Below are 17,627 nucleotides of genomic sequence, written 5' to 3'. Positions count from 1 at the left end.
GGCAGGGTGCAGCTACTACCACCACTCCAGCAAGCACAACTGTCAGGGCTGCTTGAGTGCACAGAGGTATCGCCTGGCCACACTCCCAGCCATGGACCAGCTGAGCTCCCCAACAGACTACAAGGTGGACTGGGTGGAGCTTGGCTCATTTATTTAAATAAAACTCACACTTGTTTAGGAAGAGATAGACTGGATTCAACCTGAGTTCTCCCAGCCAGGTCCTCATCTACCTGAATGTGGAAAAAGTCTGTCTCCTTTCAGCAGAGGCCAGGCTTGCTGCTGTCTTGATCTCTACAGTCTGGAAGGCAACCTGTGGCTGGACCTGAGAAGTAGGGAGCGTTGTGGATTCAGCAGAGATGTATTCCAAGACATGAGGCCTCCCCTCCTGGCGCCGGAGATAGCCCTGGTTCAGCAGGTGCAGGATGCAGGACAGCACGTCCACACTGTGGCAGCAGAAGCTCAGGAACTGCACCCCTGGCCCCAACTCGCCCTTCTGACAGGCATCGATCACCTATGGCAGCAAGGGAGCCCCACTGCAGTGGCTGCAGCCCCCACGCAGCCCCTGTGCCCCCTCTGCCCGCGCCACCTCCGTACCCTGAACACCAGGTTGTCGATGTGCAGCTGCTTCTCCACCTTGAGGATGCGGGTGATGAGGCAGCACAGGACGTTCCTCTTCCTTTCCAGGGCGCTCACCTCAGCCCCCTCTGTCCGCAGGTACCTCTGCTGGGGCAGCAGCCTCAGCTGGCGGCCGGAGCTCTGGGCCAGGGCTGCCTGGTTCAGCCGCAGTGCACCTGGAGCCAGCCCCCAACCCAGGCTCAGCCAAGCCTCGAGCTGGGCCCTGAAGGAGCCCCAGGACACACGTGTGGCTGGGGGACCCAAGCTGGGCCTCCTGCGGCTGCCTGCACCACTGGCCTCCCCAGCCCTGTCCCCGACATGTGGCCCTAAGCCACAGCCACGCCCACGGCCCCTGGCCCCGGCCCAAGCCCATACAGAGACCCAGGCCCCATGCATGGCCCCGGGCCCCACCCCACCCATCACCCCCAGCCCTACACTGGCCTCAGGCCCCACCCTGACACACCCTGTGCCCCGAGCACCACCACATGGACCCAGCCCCTTCACCAGCCCTACGAGCTCCTGCAACCCCCTAAGCCCAGCACCCCCTCGGGGTTCAGGCCAGCTCCTCCCCTGGGTGCCCCAGCCCTGCACTCACCCCCTGGTGTGCAGCTCCCCACCAGGACACCCTGGCCGTGGGTCAGCGGTATCAGTGCTTGGTGCATCAGGTCAGCAGGGAGCCCTGTAGCCTGCAGCAGGGCCTCCACAGCCACCTCCTGCAGCACAGGGTTGGGAGGGCAGTGGCCAAGACTCACTGGCCACGGGCCCTGCCTAAGAATGGGATCCTGTGTCCCAAACACCATTGGAGACCCCACCAGAAGGAAAGGGAGGACACGGCCCTGCCATGCTCCAGTCTCCACTGCCTCCCTGGCCCCTCCGTGGCTCCAGCCCCTACCTGGGCGCTGTTGAAGCACAGCAGGATGTACATCTGCAGCGTGGACACGTGCAGAACGCAGTCTCCAAACTGCAGCTCGGCATGGCCCAGCCACATCCACTGCAGCCGACGGGGCTTCGTGCACTCCCAGCCCAGCTGGCTCTGGCCTGCCAGGGACAGTGTCAGTGCCAGGGACGGGGACCAGCCCTGTCAGGCACTCCCAGCCCACCACTACTTGTGGCTGAGCTGCCCTGGAGGGTCTGGGCACACCCCCGGCCACAGCACTCACTCTGCCGGCAGAAGTCAGCAAACTCATCCAGTGGGGAGCTCAGCACCGCCGGGAAAAACCGCCCAGGGTTATCCATGTAACACAGCGGGGAAACAGGCCAGCAGCGCGGGGACAGGGCCAGCACCTTCACCTCTGGCACGTCTGCCACTGCGGCTGTTCCCAGCACCTGGGCACAGGGGCACGAGGGCAGCTCAAGTCAGGCTCCGGGATCCCCGCAAGGAAAGCCGGCGGCCTCCGGCCTCCCCACGCCCCCATCCCTCTCACCTCCTCCAGACCCGTGTCCAGCTCCAGCAGCCGCTTATCCTGCTCCTGCAGCTGGAAGAGGCAGAACTGCCGCTGGAGCTCCTCCGACTCGGCCAAGTTGCTCAGCATATCTTGGGGAAAGCGGCTGGGGAAGCACAGCCCGATCTGCTCCACGATGCCTCCTTCCAGCCAAGATGGCCCTTGTGTCAGGAGCCGGTCCCCCAGGTAGTGCCTGCCATGGCCACCAGCTTCAGTCAGGGCTGGGCCCGAACCCTGTGGCCATCAGCCACCCACCAGGAGACAAACACAGGTCCGAGCCCGGCCTCATTCCATGGCACATGGGCCTGGCAGCACACACGTGTCCCCTCTCTGTCCCCAGCAGGGACTGTGATTCCACACACTGGCAGCACCCACAGACCCTCCGCACTCCATGATCCCGTAAAAGCAAAGCGGGAGCATCACTGCCACAGCAGGCCAAGCTCCCCCAGCACACCAGGCCACGCTGCACCAGGCCCCTGGTTCTGGAGACACAGCAGCCTCACCTGTAGAAGTGTTCAAAGGTGTGGGCAAACTCCAGGCCACTGAAGACAACAAAAGGCTCCAAGAACTGCTGCAGCCGCTCCAGAGGCCCCGTGCTGCCCACAGCACTGCGGAGCTCCTGGATCTGCACGTCAAGGTAGCGGGCAAACTGCTCACTCACCTGCAAGGGACAGGGCTGGCTGCAGACAGAACTCACCAGTGCCCACAGGGCCGGGATGGGGCAATGTCCCTGCAGGGAGCAGCTGGGAAACTCGGGCACTCCCAGGCAGGAGCCGAGGGTGCCCAGGCACCAGGCCAAGGCCGGAGTGTGCCAGGGCCGGGCCCACGCTGGGATGAGCAGCACGCACCTGAGCTGGGCACCGTCCGGGGTGCCAGGGCAGGGCTCTGTGGTTCAGGGGGAACAGGACACCACCCACCCAGAGCTTGCCCCAGTGCCGTGGGCCAGGGCAGCTCCCCAGCCCGTACCCAGGGCCACGCTCCCTCGACTCACGTGCAGAGCAGTCAGGAAGGAGAGCTGCAGCAAAGCCCCCGCAAAGCCCTGGCCCAGGGCCAGCACAAAGGCGGCCTGCTGCCCAAAGAGCTCCTCCGTGGCCCCGCGCAGGCGCTGGTACAGCCGGCAGTAGCGCTCCGCAAGGTCCGGCGCCTGCCCCGCCGCCTCCAGGAACCGCTGCACCTGTGGGAGCAGCGCGAGGGCTGAGCCTGCAGCAGGACGTGCCCCTCGGAACATCCCCAGCCCTGCCCTGCCAACACCAACTGCCTGGCTCCCTGGGACTCGGGGCCCTGGTGCTGCTGTGGAGCTGCCAAGGTGGGAGCGCCGCTCTGAGGGCTGGCCAGGGGCTGTGGGGGCACTACGGAAACACAGCAGCAGCCCAAGCAGGAAATAACAGCCCGACACCGGACCTGTCTCCTGGCCTGGCTGACAACTCGAGCCATGCCAGCGTGACAAGCACAGCAGGGCTGTCCCCACATCGCTCTGTGGAGGCCAGGTACAGCCCTGTGCCTTCCCCATGCTCCCAGGGTACTGCCAGACCCCACTCCCTGCTCCAGCCACCCAGGGAAGGTCCCACACCCCTCCCAGTCAGCCCTCCAAGCTCTACCTGCTGCTGCACCACACCACGCCAGCACTGCGAGATTCCCCACAGGCCTCTCGACTTCTCCACCACCGCCTTTGCAGTCTTGGCCGGCACCTCCTTGTTCTTCCCTTCCTTCCCACCTGCCAAGGGTCAACCTCAGGCTCAGTGTGGCTCCATGGGCAGGCCCCGCACACTGACCCACCACAGCAGAGCTGAGGGGACGCTGGAGAGGCACGGCCACTGCTGGGCATGACCACAAGCATGAGCATGACCTGAGCATGACCCGGCTCAGGAGCTTCTGTGCCATAGGATGCTCCCCAGAGGAGCCCCATGGCCACAGCCTGGCACTCTGGAGCAGCGCCCGCCCAGCCCCACGGCAGAGCAGCCCCTGGCTCACCAGCTGCTCTGGTCTCCTCTGGCTCCGGGCCACCGGGGTCCACGTGCACCAGGAGCTGGCTCAGGCGCCGCACGCAGGAAGCAAAGGCAGCCCTGCGTCCTGTGGCACGGCGGGGCAGCTCCACGCTCTCCAGGTACTCACTCAGCAGCCAGGCCAGGGGACTGACACCGTCAGCGTCTGCGAGGCCAACCAGACTCAGAGCCAGGTGCCTCTGCCTGGGGCACGGCACAGGTGGGTCCCGGAGAGCGCAGGGTACCTGGGCTGGTGATGCTCTGCACCAAGGGGTTCACCAGGGCCTCCCAGAACGTCCTGCCCAGTGCCTGGGCTGCCTCGTCGTCAGGAAGGAAGCGGTTGGCAAAGCCCTGCTCGTGCTGCAGCGCCCGGTTCAGTCTGCAACAGCAACCGGGCAGCACACGGTGCCAAGAGCTGGACAACTCCCATGGGAAAGCAGAACGCAGTGGTGGCTCCCTGCTCTGCCCTTTGCCAAGGCACCATGGCTTGCTAGCCCCACTAGCCCCCAGCAGCCAGGGAGGGCCCCTTGCTGTCTCTGGGGCCTGCCCCCAATGGCCCTTGGGGCCTCGCACCTCCTGCCAAATGGGGGCTGTGCAGTGCCTGTGGCCACGAGATCCTGCTGTCCCTGGCCAACCTCTGTCAGGTCGTGCCAGCCCTGGGGGGACTGGCATCCTGCTCTGGGGGGTTAGCCCAGCTTAAACCCAGATGATCCCAAGGTGGCCTGGCCAGGAAGCACCTCTGGTGGCCAGGAAGGAGGAGGGGCCCCTCCCATCCAGGTGGCACAGCAGCTGCTCCTTTCCCAGCCCTGCAGTCCCCAAACAGGCTGCCAGCCGTGTCCCCTCCTCGGGACACCAGGGGGGCACAGCCAGGACACAACTCACCTGCCAAAGAGCTGCAGCAGCCGCCCCCGGTCTCGGCAGATCTCCTGGCTCCAGGCATGAGCCCGAGCAGTGCAGGAGAGGAACGTCCGCCGGCACAGCTGCTCCTTGAAGATGGGCCAGAAGGTGGGCTTGGGACCCAGCACCTCGATGCCACGCACACGTGTGTCAATGCCACCCTACAGGACAGCAGGACCCTCAGTTCCTGGGGCACGGCCCCGATGCCCCACACTGCCCGCTCCCAGGCCCAGCCCCGGCTCCTCTACCTGCTGGCACCGCTTCACCCGGATCTGGATGACGGGCCAGAAGCGGGTCATGTTCTCCAGCAAGATCACTCTGCTGTCCGAGGGCAGGATGGTTACCTGCAGGGAGGCACTGAGCCCTCAGCGTGACAGGCAGCCCAAGGAGGCTCCCACAGCGCAGCTCCTGCCATTCCCACCTCCCCGAGGGCACCTCCCAGCGTCTCACTCCACAGCCAGACCTCCACCGGGCACAGCAAGGACCAGCCCGCCACTCCCACCGGGACTCACCGCATTGAGCTCCGTCCTGATCGTGGCAGGGCTGTCCCCGCCCAGCACCACGACCCTCGATGGCATATAGCTGGAGTCCTCGCTGGCCACCAGCATGCTCAGCTCCCTGCAGCACAGCAAACACGAGGCTGCCCAGCCATCCCTGCCTCCCTGCCCTAACCCCGACAGCACCACGCCCTGCCAGTCACATCCCGCTGGCCCCAGCACAGGGACACTGTGGCAAGGCTGGCACAGATCCCCAAAGCCCTCTCCTCCACACACAGCCCTGCCAGCCCAGCCCCACCTGATCACCACTCCACACTGCATGTGCACAGTGATGAAGTGGGAGCCGGTGCTGCCGTTCGACTCCCAATAGGTCCTGGGGTTCCTGTCCGTGAGCTTGCTGGCCTGGTGCGAGTTGGAAGAGACCTGCACCTTCTCCCAACACTTGTCCTCCTTCACCTCCATGCTGGAGCCTGTGGACAGAGCACAAGGAGCTTCCAGCCACCAAGCCTGGGCTCAACTCCCCCTGCCTCCACTCACCTTGGCACAGGTTGTGCAGGAAGACATCAAAGAAGGGGATGCTGATGGGCTGGTGGCTCCGGCGGTGCTCCTCAATCTGTCCCAGGACCAGCTGTGGGATGGGGCAAGGCTCTTACCAAGGGCCCCAGGTCCTCCTCCCCTCAGCCCCCACAGGGCTGTGCCAGGCGGAGAGCACAAGGCCGTCCCTCAGCAGCAGGGACAGACCGATGCCCCCAGACCCAAATCCCCAGGTAGCCGTGACTCCGCAGGCCCACCTGGATGCAGCCAGCCAAGATGCTGCTCGTCAGCTTCTTGTAGAGGCTGGCATACTTCTCACACTCCGTCACCAGGTCAAGCAGGGCCGGCGCCAATGACGGGACCGTGCTGTGCTTTTCCAGGGCTTTGGACAGAGCCTCGTGGGTGCCCACGTGGCACATCACCACCACACAGTCCTTGCTGGCACTGCCCAGGCGGTACAGGAAGCCAACGACCTCCTGCAGCACCTACTGAGACGCAGCCGTGAGCAGACGGGGCACTGCTGGCAACTCCCTGGGGCCCCCCAGCAGCCGGAGCTTCACCTCCGTCCCCCTCATCCCAACCCCACCAGCACCCACCAGAGCCTGCCCAGGCACAGCCAGGCTGGGCACGTGGCCACCAGGACAGGGACATGGCCAGGACAGCCGCTCCCCACCTCTCCCAGCACCTCGGACACAAGGCCAGGCTGCCACCAGCGGGGCCCTGCTTGCCCAGCCTGGCTGAGGCACAGCCAGCACAGCCACCCTGCCTGCCGGGAGTCCCGGGGCCCCCTCACCTCCCAGCTGCTGCTGTGCGTGATCAGGAAGGACACACAGGGCTCCACACACTCATGCCAGGGCAGCACATCCTCCTGGTAACTGTCCAGGAACTTGTTCAGGATCCTGGGTGATGGAGGGGGCCTGCTCAGGCCGGGGCGCAGGGACAGCAGTGCTTACAGGCAGCCCTGCTTCCCTGCCCCACCTGGAAGGCACCTCTCAGGGACTGGGAACCAAGGCTCCCCTGGTACCTTGCACATTCCACCAGCACCCAGACATGTCCTCTGCTGCCCCTGCATGTCCCCACCCCACCCCACCAGCACCCAGGCACAGCTGCTGTGGCCCCACGTGGCCCTGTGCCCCAGGACACACCAATCAGCACCTGCCTACGTGCTGGGGTGAGCCTGCCCCCAGTGAAGAACGCCCCCACCAGGACCCACAAACATGCCCTGTGTTGCTCCCCAACATGACCACCAGCACTCACACACCTGCTCAGGGGGTCCCAGACTCTCCCCCAGTCGCCCTGCACCCACCTGAGGCTGCTCAGGCTCACAGACTTCTCTGTCCCCAGCAGCTCCAAGCTGCGCAGCAACAGCCTGAAGCAGCTGCGGTCCTGCAGCAGCTGGGCCACCTGGCCAGAGGGAACAGGGCCTTCGCTGCAGAGCTGCCGTTCCAGGGCCACCACCACCTCCTTGGACAAGACGCCATCGTCCAGGCCACCCAGCAGCATCTGCACGCCCTTCGGGTCCAACAGGACGTCTCTGCCTGCCATGACAAGGACACGTGAGCCCAGCCCAGGCACTCACTCGAGTGGCAGCAGCCCCTCAGGGTGCTCTGTCCTGTCGGGCCAGGCAGCCCTGCCCGTGGCACCCGCGGGGCCGTGGCACGGGCAGGGTGGGCAGCACGGTACCTGCTGCCTCCGGGCCCAGGGGCAGCCCGTGCTCTGCCAGGCGATTGATGGCGCTGAGGGCCAGCACTGCCTGGGGGCAGCCGCTGCTCTGCCCGGCCCTCCAGCAGCTCTGCAGCACCGCCAGGAGATCGCAGCTCGCCAGCTGCTCCGCCAGGCCCCGGTGCCCATCCATCAGCATGTTCACCACCAGCAAGCCGTTCTGCACCCCTGAGGAGCCCCTGCAGGGACACAGCCGTGTCACTCTCCTCCCCCAGGCACAGACAAGCCACCTGCCCGCCCTGCCTGTCCCTCCCCCCAACCTCAGCCGCTCTCCACATTCTGCCCCTACCCTGGGACCCTCTGCATGGTGCTCAGGGCAGCAGGGATGCTACTCAGCAGGCTGGCAGAGCCCTTGCTGGAGGCAGAGCCAATGCTGGCAAAGATCTCCCGCATCATCTGTGCATCGCCGTGGTTCCAGGGCAAGCACTTCCCTCCAGCACCTCCCGGCTCAGCGTCCGCAGCTCCCACCAGCACCTTCAGGGCCTGCGAGGACGAGAGCAGCGCACAGGGCAGCGGCCCCTCCACCACGCCCGGGGCAGCCCGCGCGCCCCTGCCCACCCCCGGCATCCCCCGGGCACTCACCGCCAGCCCGGCCTGCTGCACCAGGGCGGAGCAGCCGTGCTGCTGCATGCAGGCCAGCACGGCCCGCACGCCGCCCTCCGTGGCAAAGGGCACGCGCCACTCGTACCGGGCCAGCAGCACGGCCAGCAGCCGCAGCGTCACCGCCACCAGCGCCTTCTCTGCCACCTCCGTGCTCAGCAGCTCCACTGACACCTGCACCAGCTTCTCCCTGCATGCGACAGGACACCTCAGGCAGAGCCTCCTTGGGCCCTGCCAGCCACCTCCTTCCCGCCCACGCTGCAGCTGAGACAGCCCCGCCAATGAGCCTGCCTGGGACCAAGGGACGCAAAATCCACCTTTCCTCTTGCACATACCATCCTTCACACTCCCACTCCTCCAGGTCCCCCACCCTGCCCACAGGGCCCTCCCCAGCCAGCAGGAGGAGTGTGCAGTACCCCAGCACTCACCCAGCACTCCCGGTGCCCAGCCCACCCTGGGCTGTGCCGACTTGCTGCTCCAGCTTGGGCTCCTCCTCCAGCATCTTCAGGATGTGCTTGAGCCCAGCTAAGCGCAGCCCCACCGCTGAGCTGCTGCTCTGGATCACGTCCACCACAGCTGCAACCTTGGCCAGCGAGCCGCTCTCACTCAGCCCCTTGGAGCTGCCCAGTGCTGGCCGGAGGGACAGAGGCGTCAGGGCAGCGGTGACACCTCCAGCAGCTCCCAGGGTGCCACACACCCACACACCCAGCACCCACAGGCACCCCCACTTCAGGCAGCCCTGGCTGCGTGGCCCCCATGCCCTGCCCAGAGCCTTCCCCTGTGGAGGCAGCAGTGCTCAGCAGTGCTGCTGCCAGCACTGCACCTCTGCCCCAGCTGTCCGTGGCAGGACATTACCTTGGCTCTGCTCCTCCGCCACCTCTGGCAAGAACAGCCCTTCCCTCTCCAAGAGCTCGCCGAACAGCTGGGAATCTGACTTCACTGCCACTTCACTGCGGCCTTGGGGCGGCCCTGGGGCTGCAGAAAGGTCTCCCTCCGCTGCCTTGGCCATCGTGCCTTCAGAACCGGTGCTCCTGTCACCCTCTGAGGACGCTGTGGTTCTCCCTCCACCATCCTGCTCTGCCCCTCTCCCGAGGAAGTGTCTGGCGTAGACACGGGAGCCGCGCAGGTCACGCAGAGAGCTGCCCTGGCACCGCTTCTCCAGGACCTGCAGCACCTTCTGGGCCAGCTCCGCAGGTACCGACAGACGCATCAGGGCTTCTTCATCCACCTGCGACAGCCACGCCACGGGGGCAAGTTAATCTCGGGCTCGCCACGCAGCCCAGGCCCTTGTGGCGGCCACTGGCACAAGGGACAGAAAGGCTGCACCGCCAGAGCTGCCCAGGGCCGCTTCCCACTGCCACCCTCCCCTGCCTGTCCCCAGCCCAACTCCCACCAGCCCACACCTCCCCACGCGTGCTCACCACCCAACTGCAACTGGCAGAATGACCCCACGGCCTTGCCTCGCCTGCCCAAACCCTGCTGGACAGTCACTCTTCCTGTCAGGGGACACTGCCTTTCATCTCCACTCACTGCTCTGCTGGGCCAAGCTCTCCAAGCTTTTGCTGTCCCCACTCACCCTCCCATTTCTGCCCCGTTCGGGCTGTCCCTGCACAGCTCACACTTGCCATCTCCTCTCGGCCTGCTCCCTTCCCTAATGTTCCCTTTGCTCCTCCCTCCCATTTCCCTGCTGCAGGCACTGGCCCCTACCTGCTCTCCCTGGTGCTGCTGGATCAGACAGGTGATCTCTTTCTGCTCCTGTGCTTCCAGCTTCCTCACAAAGAAGAGCAGCTCCCACCATTCCGCACGGCTCAGTGTGTCTGCAGCCTTGGGCAGCCGCTGCCCCAGGTAAGGCAGGGAGTAAAGCCCCCCCAAGGGCTTGCACAGGAATGGCTGTGGAACTGCAGGGGAGCAGAGCAAGGAAGGGCACTGTCAACTCTGCCATCTCCCCCCTTCTCTGCTGCACACTCTTCATTCCCCAAGGAAAGAACTCATGCTGGGCAGAAGAAGTCCCCAGCTTGCTGGGAGAAAGGAAGGTGACAGGAGGGCAGTGGGAGAGTTGGAACATGCTTGAAGGAGACCGATGGGCTGCTCACCTGCTCTCAGTCTGTGGTTTCGTGTCAGGTTGTTCACCTTCTTCTGGCCCTCAAGCTCCTTTTGTTCTGAAGGGCCAATGATCTCGACCATGTGCCAGTGAACCCAGTACGTACAGCCCAGAGCTTGCCAGTACACCTGAAGAGGAGAGCCCAGAACACACCTAGCTGGTAGAAGACAAGTCCAACACCACTGTCCCCATGTCCCCCAAGTCCAACCCCACTGTCCCCATGCAAGACTGCACAGGAGAGCAGACACGCCCCTTGCTGCTCCCCCAGCAGCGATACCTGCACCGGGGGCATGCCGTCATTGCTGCGGCGGAAGTCGCCCTCGTCGCCGGCGCTGACCTGCTCGTAGTCCTCGAGCATGCGCACCCTCATGCCGCTCACCAGCGTGGCCTGCACGTACTCCACGTAGCTGCTGCGGCTCGGGAAGGCCGAGCGCGTCTTGAAGGTCACAGGCTCCTTTGCTGGGGACGTGGAGGCTGCTTTGGCAGCAGTACTGGCCGGGGTCTTGTGCTGGAAGATGGAGCGGACAGGGCGAGGCTGCAGGTCCCGTTGGGGGAGCGGCTCTGCCTTGTGCCTGTGGCTCCAGCCCATCACGTGCACCAGCTCCGAGATGAGGTTTGCCATGGCCATGCTGAACTCAAACTCCTGCTTCACACAGCTCCTCTCCTCAGGGATTGGGCTGGGCACAGCACAGCCCTGCTGCTCCTCTCCCTGCTCCACGCCACTGCTCAGCTTGTCCAGGAGAGAAGTCACACACAGGTAGTGCTTCACCAGCACAAACAGCTGCTTCCCAGGGATCTGCAACAAGCACAGCTCTCACACTCTGACCTAAACTAGTTACTGACTCACTGACTGACTCACACTCAGCCTGCAGATCACCTCTAGCCCCCAGCTCTCTCTGAGCCACCAGCTCATTCCCAGTCAGGCTCCCGTGAGAGCTCCAGACCGGCTGGCAGCAGCAGAGACCTCTCAGCCCACCCTCCCCTCCCTGCTCACAGACCAGGCTCTCCAGGTGCCTCTGCACCACCCCCAGCCTCTCACCAGGCCCAGGTCCTGTGCCAGCTCTCCCACAGCCAGTCTTGCTCACCTGCCCACCTTCAACTCCCCTCTTGTCCCAGCAAGTTGCCAGCCCTGGCCCCCACTCCCACCCCTCCTGGCCCCTCATGCCCCGCAGGTCCAGGGCTGGTGGCGGGTCTGTCGCTACCTGCGGGAGGTGAATCCCCTCGAAGGACATGCAGTGCTCTGCAGAGGACATGATCTCAGCAAACAGCTCCAGCAAGGTGCAGCGACTGTCAAAGTCCATGTGCTGCTCAATGCCATCCTGCTGGCTCAGGGACAGCAGCACATAGGCCCAGATTCCTGCAACAACATCAAAAACTCTTCAGGCCCCAGAAAGACAACCCTCACCCCACCCTCCCTGCGAGAGACAGAGCTGCAGGGAAGGAACAGCTTTGCTGCTCAGTGTCACCTGATCCACGTTCTATCCCTTCCTCTGGAGTGGCAACATTTTGCTCCACGGTGTACTTTTTCTACCCCTAAAGCTGTGAGATTCTCACAAAGCAGCAACTCCAAATAACTGATTCCAGAACAGGGTCCCAGGGAAGAAAGGAAGTCAGGTTTTAACCTGAATCAGCCCCTCATCTGCCCCACTGCAAAGCTGCATGAACTCAGGCACTAGGACAGGGAAAGCCACATCTCCTGTGGGATACACCACAACCAGCAACCTTCCAGGTGAACCCAAGTCTCATCATGCACTTTCAAGCCATGGCAGCTCCTCTTAAATGAGAGAACTGGGTGAGGACCAGCCTCTACCCACCAGGGTTGTGTCAAGCCCTTTGGCACTGGTCTTCATTGCAATGGCAAAGGCCATTGCATGGCCTTCATGGAAGGAGATTTTCTGTTCCTCTAGGTGTATCCAGCCAAGGACCTTTCACCGCAAAAAGTCAAAGTAAGAAGGAAGCCATAAACAAGAACATGAAGAATCACAAACCTGACAAATGCTAATGGATGCAGTGAGGAGAAACAGATCTGGTCAGTCATAACAATTAGTAAGGACATCTGGACAACAATTAGTAAGGACATCTGGCATGTGAGAATGATTATTTTTCAGTAAGATTATCTGATTAATTGGAATTGGCAAGGAACACAAAAGGGGGGGAAGAGAAAGGGCCATAAAAGGTGCCAGTCATGTTTAAACCACGGCTGGTCAGTGTGTTTGTCTGACAGCCCTGTACCTGACTGACACAGTTTGTCCTACTTTCTTATTGAATCTTTACTAAGTCTCTCTCTACCCTGTGTGTGTGCTGCAAAGACTGAGTGCTAGCTGCTGGTGAGACCTGCATGAGTGACATTTGGTACCACGAACTGGAGCCTCACTGGGGGTGTGGGAGCCCTGTGGAGTCAGTGAGTGGAGTGAGTGACAGTTGGAGGTGCTATCACTCTCTGGATCAAATCACGTATTTGAGCTTGGAGTGCCAGTTATCAGGAAGACTGGTGTACAGCTGACCCAGAGCAAATTACTCAGTTCTGATCAGGTGTGTAGGAGTCCCTGGTCTGACATGCCAGCTACTGAGGCAAGTGCAAGGGTCTCTCCAGTGCTAGTGCCTGGAGTTGGCAGGATCCTCAGTCATCAGATACTGGGGAGAGAACAGTCTGTGTTTTGAAGAACAGCTGCTGGAAGGGAGGCAAGTGAGGAGTTCAGCACCAGCAGCTGAAGCAGGACTGCAGTGCCTGGGGCCAGTGGGAAAGGGTGACTGTCTGCATCTTTCCCAACCCTGCTGTGCATGTAACTCATTAGCAAAACTTCATGCTGGAATAGCAAGTAGGAGGTCCTGGGTCCGGACCAAGGAATGAGGTGGGTGGTACTGGAAGTCCCAAGGGATGTGTGAATGTGGACTGTGGAACAAAAGTGCTACAGGTTTATTAGCAAGCATCAGGTTTTAACAAACCAATGAGCAGGGGGATCCCTGAGACTGGTAGAAGGGCTTGGATCCAGGCACATGTTCAGGAGAGAGGGGCCATGCTGGAACCCAAGGGATCCATGAATGTGTGTGTACTTGTAAACCTGGAAAATGCAGTGTGTGCTGGCTGGAGTGACCTTCTGTCTCTGCTGGATGAAGAGCAGGAGGGGAGACAGCTGGCTGTGCTTGTGTTTATGCGAGTGCTGTGTGTGTTGTCAGAGTCCTGCCTGTGTCTGTGCTCCAGGATGGGCAATCAGCTTTGCTACTGGTTGAACCTGCAAATGGGAAACTGGCAGCTGCATCTCTCAGCTTGAGAAACTACAGATTCTCCAGGCTGGGCTCCAGCAGTGGAGCAGGAGAGGTGCTGGGGCTGCTAGAGGAGCCTTTACATTCCTTCACTCTCCAAAGAGTTAATCAGCATCCCAGCTCAGAAACCTGGCAGGGGAAAGAGTTTCTAACTCCAAGAGCAGTCCAGACAACTGCAACCATGGAAGTCTGGAAGATCCAGACTGATTCTTCCCCTTTTGCCAAGAAGCCCTGAGACAGGCTGCTTCCCAGGCATCTGACCCCTCCCAAAGGCCTGGCACCCCTCAGCTGCCCAGCAACCCCTCCTCAGTGGCACTGAGCAGGAGCAGCCCCCACCTGCATCATGTGCACCCAGAGCGCGCAGCATCTCGCCGGCGCTGCGGCGGATCTGCTTCTCCCTGTGGCACAGCATCGTCGTCAGCAGGTCCAGGGCTCCCGCCTCCCTGAAGGCGCCCGCCAGGGAGCCGATGCTGGCGTAGGCGCCCAGCACGTGCACCGTGCTCAGGATGGAGCACTGGGGTGTCCCGGCCTCGGCCACCTGGCGCCCGGCTCGCTGCACCAGGCTCCTGACATCGGCCTTCATCTCCAGCAGCGAGGCTTCGTCCAGCGAGGCTTCGTCCAGCGAGGCGTCTGTGGCCAACGGACCGGGCGCCTTCTCCTCTTTCAGCCGCGGCCCTTCCGGCCTCCTCTGGCCCAGCAGCGCCGGGCAGCTGGCACAGACCTCTTCTGCAGACATCCACATGGAGATGTTCTCTGCCTTGGTCTCTCCAGAGGAGGCACTGCTGCCGCCCGCTGCTCTCTCTTCCAAGCTAACAACGCTCCACCGGACCAGGTATTCCGGCCGGTCGTCGTGGCCTCGCCGCTGCCGGAGCAGCTTCTCTGGGTGGGCCTGCAGTTTGGGCCCCAGCTGCACAAGCAGGGTGCCATTGTGCTTCTCATTCACCATGGCAGCAGATGTGTCTGCAGAGACAGAGGGGAAGCAGAAGCTGGGGAGGTGGCTGAGGCATGCTATGGCTAGAGAGCCATGTTCCTGTGTGTCACAGTGCTGGTGATATGGCAATGCAGCCATTAAAATGTGCTTTTATACTGGCTGTACCCAAGGACAGTGCTGTACAACCCTAACACAGCAAGTATTTCTCCTTAGAAAGCCACATATATGTAGTTACAAGATAACAGGGCAAAACACAGTGATTTCTGGACTGTCAAACAGACTGTGGGCACGGCAGGAATACGGACAGCAGTGCCCAGGAAGGACAGCTTTCCCCAGGAAGCTCAGCTATAACACCTGGGTGCGTGCTGATGGAGTGAGCTACCCGAGCCACGCAGAGCCCACATGCTGGATCAGGAGGCCAGCGCAAGTCTGCCTCCATCACCCAGCCGGGACCGGGACACGGTGAGGGACAGGCCGGTGCCCGAAGTACACATGCGAAAGGCAGGCGGCACGGCACTGCCATCCCCGTGGAAGAGGGTTCGTGCGGGCCGGCCGCGCCAGCGGTAGCATCAAAGCTCCTTCCAGGCGCGGGCAAAGCGGGAGCTCGCCGGGCACGGAGCTCTGGACCCGGCCCGGTTCGGCTGCCGCACTCCTTGCCCGGCCGGCCGGAGGCCGCGACCGAAGCCTCCCCTAAACGGCCCGGGCCCGTCCCGGGTCGGCTCCGCTCGGGGCGCTCTCCGGCCGCGCCCGGCCGTGCCCGGCCCGCCGCCCTCCCTCCGCCGCGGGGCCGCGCCGGGGCCGCCGCGTTACCTCCGGCACCGCTCCCGCGCCGCTCCGGCCGCGGGCGCCTGCGCAGACCCCGCCCGACGGCGGCCGTGAGGGCTGGGCCTGGGCGGGCGGCAGCGGGGAACTCGGACGGGCGCTGCGGGACCGGGGGCAGCGCTGGGGGCTGAATGAGGCACAGGGAGCACAGCGTGGCACTTGGGGCGCAGAGGGACGGGGCAGGGTGGGACAGGGAAGGCGGCGAGGGAAGGACGCAGCAGCAGTCGGCGGTAGAAGTGGGGCCAGGGAGCAGTGAGGCGCTACCGGGGCTGGGAGGAGATGATGTCAATGATTCGCAGCTCTTCCCGTCCGCTTGCCTTCACTCCTCCACAAGCTGAAGGTGAGAGAAGAGCTCGGGTGTCCTACAGCTAGGTTTGACACGACTGTGCCAATTGACCACACCGGGTCACCCACCAAACTCGAACTCAAGCCAAGGCAATCCAGAGCCCCACACTCATCTCTCCCACCAATCCCACTTCAGCCAGGGACTGAACACAGCAGAACTTGACCCGTGGGAAAGTGAGGAAAGGCCCGGTGCATAAAAGACATCAGTAATACGACAGCAGTGGCATGAAAAACACTTTATTTGCCCCGGGCATCACTCCACTGCTTTGACCCGTGGCAGGTTGACATAGCTTTTCATGGGTGGGAGAGGCTTGATCTTACGCCCGGCCCAGCCACCCTTGCGGTGCCACAAGCCCGTGTGTGGGCGCTTGCCCAGCCAGCGGTTCCGGCCCGCCTTCCCGATCACCCGCTTGTTGTGATCCACGTTGGACACGCGGCCCACCGTGGCCACGCAGGTCTCCAGCACCTAGCGGACAGAGAAGAGCTGCAGCCCTCCATGAGGACACACGGTTGCAATGCCCAGGCAGTTGAGCCAGGGGCAGCACAGCTCCTTTACCTGCATATGCCTTTTGGACGGCAGCTGCACGATGGCTGTCCCATTCACTTTCCGCAGCAGCACCCCACAAGTACCTGCAGCAGGCAAGAGAGGAGGCAGCTGCCTTGCGCAGCAGGACAAAGTATCCCACTGTGTGACAAGCACGTCCCCATGCTGGTAACTCCCCAAAGCCCCCCCACTGTTGTACTAAATGCAGCACTTCTTGCTGAAGACAGAGCCTTGAGGAATCAACAGGGCAGAGCTGCCCCTGCTTTTCAGGAGGGATGTGTTGCATTCTAACATGAGAAGATGGCAACTCCCTGTCACTGGCCACTCTGCCATCCTCTCCACCTGTGCTCAGCCAAACCCCTACAAACAGTGGGTTCCCTGTGTGGGGACATACCAGCTGCCCGGATGTACTGCGCTCCCTTCCCAGGGTGGCTCTCCAGGTTGCAGATCAGCGTGCCAACAGGAAGAGCCCCCAGTGGGTACGCATCTCCTTCACTGGCTGACACTGGAAGACAGAAGCTGACAAGTTGGGCAAGGAGCAGCCAATGAGCCCTTGGCAAGACCAGCACAGCTGCCCCTGGCCCTGGCGTGCACCTGCCATCCTACTAATGTGAGGTGAGTTCGTGATGCTGTTCCCTGGCTGCATGTTCTCCGTGGCAATGATCCAGCGCTTGCGGTTGCCGCCGGCCACCAGGGCGATGTCAGCCGACCTGCAGGGAGAACCCGCGGCGGGGGTGAGCAGGGGGCCAGGCTGGCGCGACTGCCCGGGCTCGGGGCCGAGCCCGCACTCCGCACTCGCCTGCAAGGGTCGTATCGGACGCTGATGACCTTCTCGGTGAAGGGCTCCGGCGGGGCCCCCTCCTCGTAGCGCAGGCGCTGGAAGTCGATCATGCGGTAGCGCCGCTTGTGTCCCCCACCGATTCCCCGCACACGCACGCGGCCTGCGGGACACGGGAGCGGCTGCAGGCGGGATCTCCTGCGCCCAGCCGGCCCCAGCAGCCCGCCTGCCCACCTGCCCACCTGTGTGGTCGCGGCCGCCCGTCTTCTTCATGCCCACGGGCCGCACGGTGTACTTGGCCCGGCACTTCCACAGCGGGTCGGTGGTGCAGCGCGGCGCCGAGCCGCCCAGCCCGCGGCAGGCGGCAGGCGCCGACACCGGCCCCGGCAGCCAGGGCTGGGGGCCGGACGGCAGCGCCGGGGGCCGGGCCCGGCGGGGGCCCGCCGACAGCAGGAGAGCCCCGAAGGCGCGGCAGAGCCCCAGCGCCGCCATGGCCGCGGGAAGGCGCCGCCCGACGGGGCGGGGCCGCCGCGGGCCTGAGCTGGGGCCGCCG

At 63.4% G+C, this 17,627-nt stretch overlaps 2 protein-coding genes across 2 annotated transcripts; both read right to left on the bottom strand.

Moving 5' to 3' along the window:
• Positions 1 to 130: 130 nt before the first annotated feature.
• Positions 131 to 14,746, bottom strand: LOC128804477 (cullin-9-like). Its single transcript, XM_053972220.1, has 29 exons — positions 13,991 to 14,746; positions 11,593 to 11,747; positions 10,668 to 11,186; positions 10,383 to 10,518; positions 9,997 to 10,187; positions 9,145 to 9,517; positions 8,718 to 8,919; positions 8,272 to 8,479; positions 7,979 to 8,172; positions 7,651 to 7,868; positions 7,274 to 7,505; positions 6,761 to 6,866; positions 6,225 to 6,452; positions 5,971 to 6,061; positions 5,732 to 5,903; positions 5,449 to 5,554; positions 5,185 to 5,280; positions 4,922 to 5,097; positions 4,285 to 4,418; positions 4,029 to 4,205; positions 3,656 to 3,771; positions 3,049 to 3,231; positions 2,561 to 2,718; positions 2,040 to 2,250; positions 1,776 to 1,941; positions 1,508 to 1,653; positions 1,211 to 1,328; positions 595 to 791; positions 131 to 511 (listed from the first exon to the last, which is right to left on the bottom strand). The coding sequence occupies exons 1-29, from the start codon at positions 14,721 to 14,723 to the stop codon at positions 227 to 229; spliced, it is 6,027 nt and encodes a 2,008-aa protein (XP_053828195.1). The 5' UTR covers positions 14,724 to 14,746; the 3' UTR covers positions 131 to 226.
• A 1,227-nt stretch (positions 14,747 to 15,973) lies between these two features.
• MRPL2 (mitochondrial ribosomal protein L2) lies at positions 15,974 to 17,596 on the bottom strand. The gene is made up of 6 exons (XM_053972458.1): positions 17,317 to 17,596; positions 17,096 to 17,237; positions 16,891 to 17,006; positions 16,691 to 16,801; positions 16,309 to 16,382; positions 15,974 to 16,218 (listed from the first exon to the last, which is right to left on the bottom strand). The coding sequence occupies exons 1-6, from the start codon at positions 17,564 to 17,566 to the stop codon at positions 16,006 to 16,008; spliced, it is 906 nt and encodes a 301-aa protein (XP_053828433.1). The 5' UTR covers positions 17,567 to 17,596; the 3' UTR covers positions 15,974 to 16,005.
• Positions 17,597 to 17,627: the final 31 nt, after the last annotated feature.

This window comes from Vidua macroura, chromosome 3 (genome assembly GCF_024509145.1).
Source record: "Vidua macroura isolate BioBank_ID:100142 chromosome 3, ASM2450914v1, whole genome shotgun sequence".
NCBI lineage: Eukaryota > Metazoa > Chordata > Aves > Passeriformes > Viduidae > Vidua > Vidua macroura.
The sequence above is the reverse complement of the archived record's forward strand: the minus strand, read 5'-3'. Positions and strand labels throughout refer to the sequence as shown.

What these genes read in the sequence shown, in the direction of transcription:
- MRPL2 (XM_053972458.1), bottom strand. Translation starts at nt 17,566, where the DNA reads ATGGCGGCGCTGGGGCTCTGCCGCGCCTTCGGGGCTCTCCTGCTGTCG. An exon ending in GTCCGATACGACCCTTGCAG is followed by an intron (nt 17,007 to 17,095) that starts GCGAGTGCGGAG and finishes TTCTCCCTGCAG; the next exon opens with GTCGGCTGACATCGCCCTGG. An exon ending in GCAGTACATCCGGGCAGCTG is followed by an intron (nt 16,383 to 16,690) that starts GTATGTCCCCAC and finishes TGCCTGCTGCAG; the next exon opens with GTACTTGTGGGGTGCTGCTG.
- LOC128804477 (XM_053972220.1), bottom strand. Translation starts at nt 14,723, where the DNA reads ATGGCTGCATTGCCATATCACCAGCACTGTGACACACAGGAACATGGC. An exon ending in TGGACACGGGTCTGGAGGAG is followed by an intron (nt 1,942 to 2,039) that starts GTGAGAGGGATG and finishes CCCTGTGCCCAG; the next exon opens with GTGCTGGGAACAGCCGCAGT. An exon ending in TGTGCTTCAACAGCGCCCAG is followed by an intron (nt 1,329 to 1,507) that starts GTAGGGGCTGGA and finishes CCTGTGCTGCAG; the next exon opens with GAGGTGGCTGTGGAGGCCCT.